Source organism: Dipodomys ordii, unplaced genomic scaffold (assembly GCF_000151885.1).
Source record: "Dipodomys ordii isolate 6190 unplaced genomic scaffold, Dord_2.0 Scaffold57, whole genome shotgun sequence".
Classification (NCBI taxonomy): Eukaryota; Metazoa; Chordata; class Mammalia; order Rodentia; family Heteromyidae; genus Dipodomys; species Dipodomys ordii.
The window spans coordinates 7,300,283-7,314,257 of record NW_012267273.1 but is presented as its reverse complement, the minus strand read 5'-3'; the positions used below and the strand labels follow the sequence as shown (position 1 = coordinate 7,314,257).

The 13,975-nt window shown below is 37.6% G+C and overlaps 1 protein-coding gene across 1 annotated transcript in view; it reads left to right on the top strand.

The window, feature by feature from the left end:
• The window catches only part of Hmcn1 (hemicentin 1), a 450,607-nt gene that overhangs the window by 240,564 nt on the left and 196,068 nt on the right, over positions 1-13,975 (top strand). Inside the window, exons 20-26 of the mRNA XM_013021737.1 lie at positions 19-131; positions 1,704-1,863; positions 2,649-2,817; positions 7,527-7,654; positions 9,208-9,480; positions 9,615-9,710; positions 13,467-13,661. Of these exons, the coding sequence (XP_012877191.1) occupies positions 19-131; positions 1,704-1,863; positions 2,649-2,817; positions 7,527-7,654; positions 9,208-9,480; positions 9,615-9,710; positions 13,467-13,661 (1,134 nt within the window). The remainder of the gene's footprint in view (positions 1-18; positions 132-1,703; positions 1,864-2,648; positions 2,818-7,526; positions 7,655-9,207; positions 9,481-9,614; positions 9,711-13,466; positions 13,662-13,975) is intronic.

Here is a 13,975-nt window from a genome sequence, read left to right as displayed (position 1 = left end):
TCTGGCTTTCCTTTACAGTCCTGCCAACCATTCAGCATGGGCAGCAGGTCCTGAGCACAATCGAAGGCATCCCAGTGACTTTACCATGCAAAGCAAGTGGAATTCCCAAGCCATCGATTGTCTGGTCCAAGGTAAAGGCTACATCTAGTGTTATTGCCTGAGGATCAGAGGGTAAAAGTTACTAGGAAGTGGCCTCTGAAGTAGAGGAATGAAGCCCAAAGGGACAGGACTTTACTGTGTTGATTTCCTCTGTGAGTGGGTTGGTCAACTTCAATGTGCTGGTCACTCTCTAAGAATCCCTGAGATGCATATGAGAAAGATTTCCCTGACAGACAGGAAGTGGGGTGTTTATACCTAACAGCACTGCATTTCCTGGCTCTCTGTATTCTAGCTCTTGGGAGGCTTTGGGTAAAACTTTGTGGCCAAAGAGCAGGTTCACTCAGCAGTAGTATAATCCTGGCACAGGACACTGAGCTGTCCAGTAGAGCTGCGCTGAAGTCAATAGGGGTGAGGCATGTGGCCAGAGGTAAGAAGGGTCTGCTCCAACATGTGAAGTGCTTAGAATAGTTCCCGATACACAGGCTTGCTCACAGAAATTTTTATGGTTGTGTTGTGATGTAATTCAAGCATCATGTAGTTGACTGTGTATAACTATGTGGAATTTCCTTTGAATAAAACCTCAAAGTAAAGTCACAAATCCCAAGTATGAATAAGAATTGTAAGATAGGTGAACAAACACATTCTCTCCTATCCCTGTCATATGGTTGTCCAGTTTTCTCTTATATTCTTGCAGCAAGAAACCAAAACATTGCATGAAGAAGTCCCTATCTTTGAACTACTACGGCAATGGCATATTTTTTTTTGCAAAGTAGTTTGCATCTGGCAGATATAAAGTAATGCAAAATGATGGTAAAATAGTGGAATGTGGTATTTGTAAAATGAGCACTACAACAAAAGAGTCTCCTTGTACCATCTCATTTTTTCAGCAAAAAAACACAAAACTCAGCCAACAGCTTTCTAATATATTGGGGATAACATCTGTCTATAATAAAAAGGTTAATATTTTTATATTCTAGACCCAGAAGTTACAATGATGAAGCTCATCTCCAAATGCACAGGGTTTGGCACTGACTAAAAATTCAATGCCCTTTAAGGAAAAGGCCAAAATGAAGTGTATAAGGCTACTTGTGTGCTGGAACCACAGAAGTAACGATTCATGCTCCAGGACTTAACTCCTGGGGTTCCAATCCCAGTCTGTCACTGATGGGCTTTGTGATCATGAGGCACATCCCTTCCCATCCTCCCTTGTGCTTCAGGCCTCTGGACTGTCAAATGGGGGTTGTGGAAACTTCTACTGGAAAGATTGGTTTTGAGTATTGAAATAGTTATACAATACAAGTACTCAGAAAAGAGCCTGGTCTAGCCCCAGAACTCATGGTAGCATACCTTAAGATTATTCTTATTCTCTTTTGTTTAAGTACTGAAGTAGTTAAGGGCATGGTGTGGCAAAATGCCACTTAATTTAGTACATTTATTTGTGTGATTTTGCTCAAAAATAACTCCCTTCTAACTAGCACTGTTTGTTTTTGTTTTAATCTGCTTTTTCACTACTTGGAGATATTTTTCTTTCTCTCTTCCTCTTCCAGACATGAAGTCACTCCTTATTATCTTTAGGAACCCCTTGCTCTTTGTTGTGTTTTTAGAAAGGAGAGCTGATTTCATCTGGCGATGCCAAGTTTTCTGCAGGGGCCGATGGGAGTCTCTATGTGGTGTCTCCTGGAGGCGAGGAGAGTGGAGAGTATGTGTGCACGGCCACCAACGCGGCCGGCTATGCCAAAAGGAAGGTGCAGCTGACGGTGTATGGTGAGACCCGCTGGAGGAAGATTTCCCTTTGATATTGCCTATGTGTGCCAAAACTCATATTTCCTTTCCAATAATGCCACCCCCAAATAAATCCCCCCACACACAAATGTGCACGTCGCACAGAAAATCATTTCTACTGCCAACCAAAATCAACTCTACTTAGATTCTGATTTTAAGAAACGTAACTGTATAGTCCATTAGAAACCATGTTATGGTATTTGTCCAAGAAATATACATCTCTCATCTACCCTTTTCAGTAACACCATTCAATTAAAACTCTTGGCAAAAGTTCGGCTCTGATGGCTCACACTTGTAATCCTAGCTACTCAGGAGGCTGAGTTCTGAGGATTTTGTTTGAGGCCAGTTTGGGTACATAAATCTGAGAGAATCTTATTTCCAACTAACCAGCAAAAAGCTGGAAGTGGAAATGTGGCTCAAGAGATGGAGTACAAGCCTTGAGGGAAAATGCCAAGAGAGAGTGCCTGGGCCTGCCTTGCCTCTCGGAGCTGCTGATGCAGAAGGCAAGCTGAAGGTTATTTGTGCCTTTTGCAGCCCAGCTGACTTGCTTCTGTATGCTGAAAGGAACTGCTGACAAAACAAGGCAGCTTGATCCCCACTTTGCCCAAGCTAACACTGTACAACTATTAACCGAACTTTCCTGTATACCCTGAAACTAGAAGATAATCAACACCTTCTTGTAACCTACTTCAGAGCATTAGGAGTACAGCAAACTGTGCTTCATATGCAATGTACTATTTCCCTTTCAAATGATGTGTTTATTTTAGTAAGGCCCAGAATATTTGGAGACCAGCGGGGGCTGTCCCAGGATAAGCCTGTGGAGATTTCTGTCTTGGCTGGAGAAGAGGTGACACTTCCCTGTGAAGTGAAGAGCCTACCCCCACCCATCATTACGTGGGCCAAAGAAACCCAGCTCATCTCCCCCTTCTCCCCAAGGTAGGAGAGTTGGGATGACTGGCAACACACAGAAATGGAAATCTGTTGGGATAGGGTTTTGTGCCTGTTGAGGTTTTCACGTGGGTCAAAGAATAGCTTTTAACTTCGAGATCATTTTCATTGAAGTATACATCTGAGCATTTTGCGAATATATATTCTTCCAAATGCGTTTTTAAAGGCTAGAAATATTAAGGCACGGCTTTGCTATAGTCTCCCACTGGTGCATTTTACAATGTCGTTATTAAAATAGAGCAGATTGGTATGCGGATTTCTATGAGCCCCCTGTGTAGCACACAGAATTCTGTGACTCTCGGGAGAGCAACAAAACTCAATAAGCACTGTAATGTCTACGACTTAATTTTCATGAGATGGTTTGTAAGTCTTCTTAATTAAACCCTTATACAAATAAAGAGCCACTGAGGTGATATAATGTATTGGATAGGGGACATAGCAAGAAGAATGTCAGAGTTTTAAGAACATAAACTTTCTTGCCATCTATATCTGAGTTGAAACTGCTCTCTGTCTAATGCTTACCTGAATGTTTGGAAAATTCTTTAAGGGACCTCTCTATAGAGTATTTGTTTGTACAATGAGATTGCTACTTATTTCAGAGGATTTTAGATTATATTCTACATTTCACATCTCCGTCTCTACTCCCAATTTCTTTTTAAACTCAACATCAGGCCAAACATAACTGGTAAAATAAAAATTGCAGTCTCTAACCAGGTACTGGTAGCGTATGCCTGCAATCCTAGTTACTCACAAAGCAGAGATCTGGAAGATCACAGTTCAAAGACAGCTCAACAGAAAAGGCCATGAGACTCCAATTAATCAGGAAAAAGCTGGGCTGGAGGCATGTCAGCAACTCTGGAAGGTCAAGTGTCAGCCTAGCAAGCAAGCTGAACAAGCATAAGGCCCTGAGTCAAAGCCCTGGTACCACTTTAGAAAATAAAGAGGAAGACAAAGAAAAGAAATAAATGCAGAATGCCTCTAGCTATCAGTGACTCATTGCTATGTGATTATGAGGATATATAACCATGTTAGTGCTGGTTCTCTACCACTGGTGAGGATAAAATAACAAGGATTTGCATGATTTTACTATTTCTTTGAAAAAATACTTTTATAGAAAGTGTTTATTCTTCTTTCTTAATTCATATTTTTATTATAAAGATACTGTACAGAGGGGTTACAGTTACATGAGCAAGATAGTAAGTCCACTTCCTATTGAGCATTGTTACCCCCTCCCCAACTCCCAACTCCTCCCTCCTGTCCTTCCTTTACCCCTTGCCCTCCACCCTCCCCACAAAGTTGTAAAGTTCGTTTTCAACGTAGTGTCTTGTACATCTCATTATTACAATGGGTCATCCTGTATCCTTATTTCAGCATTTTGTTATTTCCCTTCCTCTCCCCAAATTACAACAATGTATATACAAGATGCAGGACACTGGAATCAAATACAGTGACTACAGGGGTTATACCATGAGGGAAGAACATACAAAGAAACAAAAAAAATCACATAGTGCATTATAAGTGCATTAAAAAGAACAGCAACAAAGATAAAACCTCTTGTGTCCCTATCTTAGGGCTCATTTCACTTAACATCAGGTTATATGATCATATATACATACCTTTTGATCTCTTCTGCTTTTCTCAGACATATACTAGTTATTGCAGACAAGGGAAACCATGAGACCTATGTTTCTTTGGGCCTGGCTTACTTCACTTAATATTTTTTCCAAGTCTTTCTATTTCCTAACATATGGGGTAATGTTATTCTTTATGATGGAGTCATAGAATTCCATTGTATATATACCACATTTTCTTGATGCATTCATCTACTCAGGGACATCTGGGTTGGTTCCATATCTTAGCTATGGTGAAAAATGCTGTCATAAGCATAGTTGTGCTGGTAGCTTTAGTATGGCCTTGTTTGTGATCATTTGGGTAAATGCCTAAAAGTGGGATTGCTGGGTATAGGGGAGCTGTATGTGTAGTCTTTTGAGGAACTTCCTTACTGCTTTCCAGAGTGGTTGAACAAGTTTACATTCCCACCAACAATGTAGTAGGGTTCTCTTTTGGCCACATCCCCTCCAGCATTATAGAAAATTTTGAATAAGAATAAATTAATTATTAATAATAACATTAAAATTCTATTGTTCCTTTAACCAATCTGAATTTTTTAGCCTTCTTGGGAGCAAAAATTGCCTTCCATTTTTAAATACCATGGAAAACTGATTTTGTGTTTCTAATTTTGTTTTATGTTTCTTTTTTGTTTGTCATTATAGAATATAGTAACGATATTTTACTACTCACTTTATTATATGAACATTTATTCACAATTAGATTCAGTTTATTAAAACTAGTATAAACATGGGCTAAAGTTATCTATTTCCCTACATTTGAGTACTATGATTGGTTTATTCTTTCTCATAATTTTTCTTTCACCAAACCTTATCAATGAGTATGGGGTTTTTAAAAAAAGATATCTCTTTATATACACTCACATGAACTTCTTCAGGATATATATTTAAAACTATAATCTCAGGTCAGAGTAAAGTCCTTTCCCAGCCTTGTAGACATTGCTAAATTGCTCTCTAAAGGGACAGCTGTGGCTTACCTTCCCCCAATAAAATATCAGTGGATCAGCTGGCACTTCCTAGGAACTCATGGCATTGACTGACTTCAATGGCACTTGCTGGGTGGGAATTGGGATCCTGTAATTGTTTTCATTGTCACTGGACTGATTTCATGTGTGTTGGCAATACTTGGACCTGCTCATTGGTCATTTATGTGATCTAAAAAATGCCTCTGTAAGTTGGCTGCACAGTTCTCTGGTAATGTCCTTTTTTTCAGTGAATATAGAAAGTTGGTATGTATTCTTAATAACAATATTCTGTGTACTTTTTGCATTAAAATTTTTGTTGGGATTTTCCATTTTTTTGGGCCCGGGTTCTTTTGTTTTGGAGTTTTAATTTTTTCGTTTTTTTATTTATTTATTGTTATTTTATATGTGATGTACAGAGGGGTTAGAATTACATGTCAGGTAATGAGCACATTTCTTTTTGAATAGTGTCACCCCTTCCCTCACTGCTTCCCTCCTGTCCCTTCCCACAAATTATTCCCTCCTGTCCCCACTCACAAGTTGTATAGTTCATTTCCAGCCTAGTGTCTAGTATCACGGCTGCATTTGTTCACCCTTTGACACACTCTTTCTGTGTCCCCCACCTGACCCTCCCTAAAACAAGGCAAAGAGTACAGAAAACAAAAACAACAGAGAAAAATAACCTCTTGTTTCCATTTCTTGGGGTTCATTTCAATAAATACTATTTTATATGATCAATCCACATAGCTATTGAGCCTTTGTGATCCTCTCCTAAGAATATCCTCCTTTGGTCTTACTATGTGAATATCTAGAGACCTATATAATTTATCATGTGCTGGCATTTTTTGTCTTTCATTATGCAGTGTGAGTACTTGTAGATTTATAGGAGCTCAGTGTATTAATTCATTTTTATAGATTTCTAATTTTCATATCTTCTTGGAAGATATAATCATAAACTCTAATGTTTTATCCACATTTTTTAAGTTTTGTTTTCATGAACTTTAATTTGTTTGTTTTGTCACATGTAGTTTTAGGTAATGCTCTTATTTCTTTACTTATTTATCCTATTTAGAAATCCAATTGCCAAATTGCATTTTCTTACATTTTTAAATGTTATCTCTAATACTGATGCATGTTGAATCTCATATAGAAGTAGGTATATTTGGAGCTCTCTATCCATTTCTGTCTTTCTGGATTAATAGCACTCTTTGTTTAACTTAAAATTTTGGTAATATACAGATCTTTGTATCCTCTGCATCCCATTTCCAAGTATCTTAATACAATTTAATAACATTTTATGTGTAGTTTGGGTTCTCCTACTATGTTATTAGTTCATAGGAGAAATATATTAAAATAGATTTGAAATATATGCACTTTGTTTTTATTAAATTACACTAAATGTTTTACGAAGTGGTATAAAAAATAAAATCTTCAAAACTAAGTTTAAAATGACTAAGATATATATTTGCTTTATATAGTTGTAACTTATTAAAGCGTAGAGATGCACAATTATTTGTGATTTGAGACCGTTTAAAATCAAAGGTAAAAGTAAACTGAGTTTGTGTTTATAAGAATATCAACTAGAATCCACAAGATAATTACGAAAATTCACAATTTTACAGTGCATGACACGTAGGAAGATAGTTCCAAAACTCACATGGAAGCCACGATGATTCAAGCCTTCAATCCTAACTACTTGGGAGGTAGAGACTGAGGAATCACAGTTTGTGGCCAGCTAGGAGTTCATAGTTTCTGAGACTCCCATCTCAACCAATGGCTGGGCACATTGTTCCATGCCTGTTATCCTGACTGTGGAGAAAACATGTGCGTGTCAACCCCAGAGACCCAGGAAAACACAAGTAGGAAGATTATCGCCTAGGCAGACCTCAGCAAACTCAAGAGATTACCTCTAAAATAATCAACCCAAATGGGGCTAGAGACATGGATCAAGTGGTAGAGCACTTGCCTCACAAGGGGAAGACACAGTTCTATCATATAAAAATGGAAAAAACCATTCTCTGAGTAGTACTTGCACAGTAAAGTGCAGCTGCATAAGGGTGTTTGAATGCTCACATTCTGTGGTTTGATATATGGGGTTTTCTTTTAGACACACGTTCCTCCCTTCTGGTTCAATGAAGATCACTGAAACCCGCATTTCAGACAGTGGTCTATATCTTTGTGTGGCTACAAACATTGCTGGCAACGTGACTCAAACTGTTAAATTAAGTGTCCATGGTGAGTATTAAATTGAGGGGCCAGGCTGGCTCTGTGGACTGACCACAGGGAAACCTACAATCCTTGTTTATTAATTATTAGTCTCCATGTTGTAGATGCAGTGATTATGACAAAGTCTTCTCAAATAGGCAATTTATGATTGTTTTTATTTACTCTGAAATTTTTATCTGCTATTTATAAATAACATCACCCTCTTTTTTCCTTTTACAAATCTCCTTTTTCAATTTTTGGATCCAAGTTTCTCTCAATATCCACAATCATTATTATTACTGTAGATATCCATCAGAAAATAAATGTGTTTGAAATTAGCTTGGATTCCCAAGTACTAATTTTATAGTTTTTAAAGAGCTCTGAAGAGAAAAAAAACCCTAACTCCCTAACTCTCTAGTTAGTGTGCTTTATTTCTTAAACTTATCACATCCCTTTCTAATCATTCATTCATTCATCCATCCATCCATCCATTCATTCCTTGAGTACCTGTAGATGTCAGAGATCCAATATCAAAAGATACCTTCTCAGACAGAATTGATCTGGTTTGACTTTCAGATTGATCACCATAATTGTATTATATTCATCTCAGGGTTTGACATAAGATTCCATTTCTGTCGTTTACCAGTTCTGTGAATTAAGCAGACCACTTAGCTGTTCCTATCTTTAGTTTTCACTTTCATAAAATGTAGTCACAGTATCATAGTCACAGTCAGGTATGAGATTATTGTGAGTGTCAACTTTTAGAAAGGATCCAGTAAATATTAAGTTAAAGAAAAAAGGACAAAGAGTCAGGCTTTTAAAGTTGTTGATTACATAAATTGTAATCTTTCCCTTGTGCTTCAATTTGACTGTACATGTGCAGTATATGTATGCAAAAACTAAGAATCTTTTCAAGTGTTTTGTCAAACTACCTTATTGTTAAAGTAGAAAAGGAAAAATTGGCAGACTTTGAATGATTTTCTTCGTATAAAGCAAGAGGCTTTATAAATGCTCTTTTTGCTGTGTAAGTCTTCCACAAAGAGAACCAAATGTGAGTACAGGGAGAGAAATGTTTTTTGTTTTATTTTCTTATGCTATACAAATTATATGAAGTGTCATTTTACAGGCCTTTAAAATGTTATTTGTAAATTTAAAGCAACTTAGCAGCTTTACACACTTGCTATTATTCCTCAAATTTGGAACTAGGAGCTTTATATCTATTCTATACATTTTTGCAGTGTACTAGTGTCTTGAGTTCATTTTGCCTCAGGAAGTGTACTCTAACTAATACAGCTAGTAAAGGACACAATCTGAAGGTTGCTCCACTTTTTCATGCAAAATGAGAGAACAAAGGAATTTTGAAAGTCGAATTATTTTTTTTATTGTGATAGTGTATTTGTTTATTGAGTAAAAAGCAAACAATATTCAATAATTAAAACAACAGCATATATCTGAGTACAATTAAGAGAGAGAATAACAGGAGAGCAGAGACATGATATTAGTTTCCAGATCATTCACATAACTGTAATTATTTTGGAATAATTCTGAACGTCAAGTTATTAACCCTCAATTATCGATTCCAGTTCCTCCGAAGATACAGCGTGGTCCTAAATATATAAAAATCCAAGTCGGCCAAAGAGTGGACATACCCTGTAGTACCCAAGGGTCACCGCCTCCTGTGATCACCTGGCTTAAAGGTGGAAGGACGGTGCTGGTTGATGGAGGGCAGCGTGTCAGCAATCCAGATGGAACTTTAAGCATTGACCAGGCCATGCTTTCAGATGCAGGCGTGTATACGTGTGCTGCTACTAACATAGCAGGCCGTGATGAGGCAGACATAACGCTACATGTTCAAGGTGATTTTATGACATAAGAAATATATATGGTGAGGCTGACCAACTTGACAATGAAAGTGATCGATGATGCCTCAGCAAGCAGAATTTTAATTGTCTAAGGATCATCTGTGGTAATGCATTTATTTTTGTAATAGAGCCACCTACAATGGAAGATCTAGCACCTCCTTTTGACACTCCATTCCAAGAAAGACTGGCTAATGAACGAATCACATTTCCCTGTCCTGTGAAAGGTAAGTAATCCTTGGAAGTAAAGGCCTTGATGCAATGTTTGATTATTCTAAATGTCTTCATTGCAACCCCAAAAATTATCTGGATAAAATTCCATTTGTCAATCCCAGTTAGACAAGTTGAGCATAATGGAAATTCTCCCTTCTTTCAAGCAATACCACTTCTTTTTTAGGTGGTGGTATTAGGGCTTAAACCCAGAGCCTCATATTTGCCACTTGAGCCATGCTTCCAATCACTTTTCCCACTGATTATTTTGAGGTAGAATCTCACTTTATGCCCTGGCTGACATGGGCATCCTTCTTATACTTTTCTGCCTGCATCACTGGGGAGCATGCATGCACCAGGACGTCCAGCCATTATGCTTCCTTGGTAGCTGAGATAAGTATATACCACTTTGCTCAGTCTTTGATTGAGATGGAATCTTGAGAACTAATTTTCTGTGGTCTGGCGTAGAACCACAATCTCCCTAATGTCTGCCACCAATGTAGCAAGGATTCCAGACTTGAGCCACCATGCTTGACTTAAACATCAACTCTTTGAATAAATGCTTTCTCCCTCCAAGGCATTTTATTTCTTTCAATAGAGAGCTCTTAAATGTACCTAATCTGATATGAATGTCATGTTCTTCCTGCTACTTATTTCATTCTGTTTGACACGTTCTTTTTAAGATGTTACAGAGTTATTCAAAAATATTCCAGCTTTATCTCAATTAGTCAGAGGTATCAATTAGAATTAGGCACTTATTTGTTATAGTTACTTTAAAAACATAAATAAAAGCTCTTTTTCTAGTCTACTCTCAACTGTTTATTCTGAAACTAGTCTACTCTCAACTGTTTATTCTGGAACTTGACTCTTGGGGATGTTTTTCATGCCCATGGTTCTGGGCTTTCTATTCTACCACTTTCCTGTCCAGAAATTGTTCTCTCTCCTCAAGTGGACACGGAAGAGGCACTGTCTGTGTCATCCTTCCTTGGCATGCCAAATATAAGATGAAGGACATGTTTTCTCCATGAATGCATTCATCCACAGTAAGTCAAGCTGGATTTGTAGTTTGGCAATGCACAGCCAGTGTTCTGTGCATAACTCCTGGAGGGTTGCAGGTGGCAGACACCTCCCCACCCCTGCACGTTGTTCAGTGATTGTTCCTGAAGACAGCAGCAATCCAACACCCTTCTGGTGCTTTTACCTTCTGTAGCAAGAGTTTGCATCTCTCTACAGTACCAAACTGCAATGATTACTTCCAATAAACATTAAAAGGAACCTAACTTTAAAGAACTTTTTAGACCTCTACAAAGTTATGAGTTACTATTCTTTTTTTTTTTTTTGCCAGTCCTGGGGCTTGAACTCAGGGCCTGGGCACCCCTGAGCTTCTTTTGTTCAAGGCTAGCACTCTACCATTTGAACCTCAGCATCACTGCCTGAGTTACTATTCTTAAAGCCAGTGAAAGTTAGGGCAGTATGAGTCTAAGAAGGTGCTGAAGGCCCTCAGTTCCCTGGGCTCTGTCTACCTTAACACTATTGTCCTTGCTTCTAACTACCTGAGGCTTCACTCTCAAGCTGAATTCCTATTTTGCTTTCCCTTTTCTACTTCAAAAAAAAAATCAAAACAAGCTGGGTGCCAGTGGTTCACACCTGTAATCCTAGCTATTCGGGAGGATGAGATCTGAGGATTGCAGTTTGAAGCCAGGCCAAGAAGAAAGTCCATGAGACTCTTATCTCCAATAAACTACTCCGAAAAGCTGGAAGTGGTGCTGTGGTTCAAGTGGTAGAGTGCTAGTCTTGAGCATAGAGAGGCTCAGGGACAAAACTCAGGCTCTGAGTTAAAGCCCCAGGACTGGTACACACAAACAAATCAAAACAATCTCTTCTTAGTTCCTCATCTTCATCTAGAATGTAATTAAGTTCAAAGTATTGCGATAACTTAATCCTTTTGTGTGTGTGTGTGTGTGTGTGTGTGTGTATGTGTGTGCATGCGCATGCGTGCGTGCATGTGTGCATGTGCACGTGAGCATCTACACATGTGCATCTGTGTAAAGGTAGTAACGTTTGAACTCCAGGCCTCCTCCAGGCTTAGCTCTTCTGCTCAAGCCTGGAACTCTACCACTTGAGTCATACCTCCACTTCTGGCTTTTTGCTGGTTGATTAGAAATAAGAGTGTCTCTTATTTGTCTCTCTTAGCTAACATTAACCCATAGTCCTCGGATCTCAGTCTCCTGAGTTGCTAAGGGTTACAGATATGACCCATTGGTGCCAGAGAATGTATCCCTGTCTTTTGCAGTGAATTCCATTTTGATTATAGTTATGCTACTTTCTTTGGTTGATTCATTTGCAGGTATTACTCTAAATATTAATAAAATCTTAAGTCTAAAATATTATGTTTGCTGTCTAAATTTTAATGAAAGTGTGTAGAAGTGTATAAAAAGAATGGGTGGGATGAAAGGAAATTATTACACTTCTTTTTTTCCTTCATATCATGGACAGGAAAAGTATCTATCCCTTTTAAATTCCTTTCCTCATCCCTGAGCACATTAAAATGGATCCATAAATATGATTTACATACTCAACATTGATCAGATGTTAACTCAACTTGACTGTAGCTTCCAGGAGACATTCAATGTGTTCCTGCCACTTTTTGTTGTTTTAGTCTAGATTATATGTTCATCCATTAATATATTATATTTTAACCTAAGATATATACTGTTTTATGAAACAAAATTAGTTTTATGTAAGGTTTTAATTTACCTTTAAGAATTAAGCAATATTTTAAAGTGCTTAGAATAGTTCCTAGTACATTGTTGGGAAAATAAATACATCATTAGCATCAAGTTAGTATTTATTTCTAGCTTTGTTTTTAGCTTAGCTGTATACTTCAGTATAGACTTGTCATCTTTACCTGTGAATACATCTGTCATATAATCCCCTCACTTCTTCCCTCCCTCTTTCCTTCCCTTCTTGGTATGGGTGCTGGTATGGGTGCTTAAACTCAGGATTTCAAGCTCTCACTCAACATTTTTTGCTTCTGGCTGACTTTCTGCTCTCCTATTTAAGCTATGCCTCCAGTTCTGCCTTCTTGCTGGTCAATTGAAGATGAATATATCTCAGACTTGTCTGCCTGCCTGAGCTGGTCTTGAACCAGGATCCCCATATCTCAGCCTTCTGAATAGATAGGATTAAAGGTCTCAGCCATCTTCACTTATTTTTCAAAAATTAAGTTATTATCTTTTATTTGACAGATGATATCTCCAGAATATAAACATTGTAGTAGAGGTTTTTATGTGTATTGTATCAGGCATGTTTATACAGTGAATTATGAAACATAACTTCTGTATATCCTTTATGCAATCTAATTGATTTGGAAATCTTTGCAATACATTCCTGTGACAGTATCATGTTTTTACTCGCTTTATTTTACTCCCAAACTCTCCCTACATCAATCTGATGAAATAGTTTTTCTTTAAATCTACCACTGTGAAGACAACACGAAAATCCTTTGCTCATTCTCATCCGAATGTATTGATAAAAACAACTTTGAGAAAACTTTAAAGTACAAAGTGTAGATCTCAAGACTGATTCCAAATCATAAGCAAAAGGACCATAATCTTCTCATATTTCCATGTCTGGAGAAGTATTTTAAAAGTAGTATAGTATCTAAGGGTACAAATTATAGTCCAGAAAAATTGTATCTGGCCATGATGAACTTGATATTTAATGATGATTTCTAATCTTGTTGCTTAAAAAGGTGTTGATTTCTTATTTAGGTACTCCTAAACCAACCATCAAATGGTTACGCAATGGTAGAGAGTTGACAGGCAGAGAGCCTGGTATATCTGTCTTGGAAAATGGCACACTGTTTGTCATTGCTTCTGTTACACCACATGACAATGGGGAATACATCTGTGTGGCGATGAATGAGGCTGGAACCACAGAAAAAAAATACAACCTCAAAGTCCATGGTAAGAATGAAGAATCCTAAAATCAGACAAATGCATATGTGGCAGCTTGTAAATTTTTTAATATTTGTATTATTTCTCGGTGTATTTTTTAATATTACTATGACTAGATACTAGTAAAACAAAACACTGGTGGTCTGAGTGCATTTTTAATTGCATTTAAAGTTCCATGTAATTTTTGAGTATGGTTTTTACATCAATTGAAACTTGAATGGTAGAGAATGACAAAATAATAAAGTTATCCTTACCCTGAGCTGATCCATTTGATGTGATTCTGTTATAGGCAAGGAAAATATTTGGCTTTGTGCACTCATACA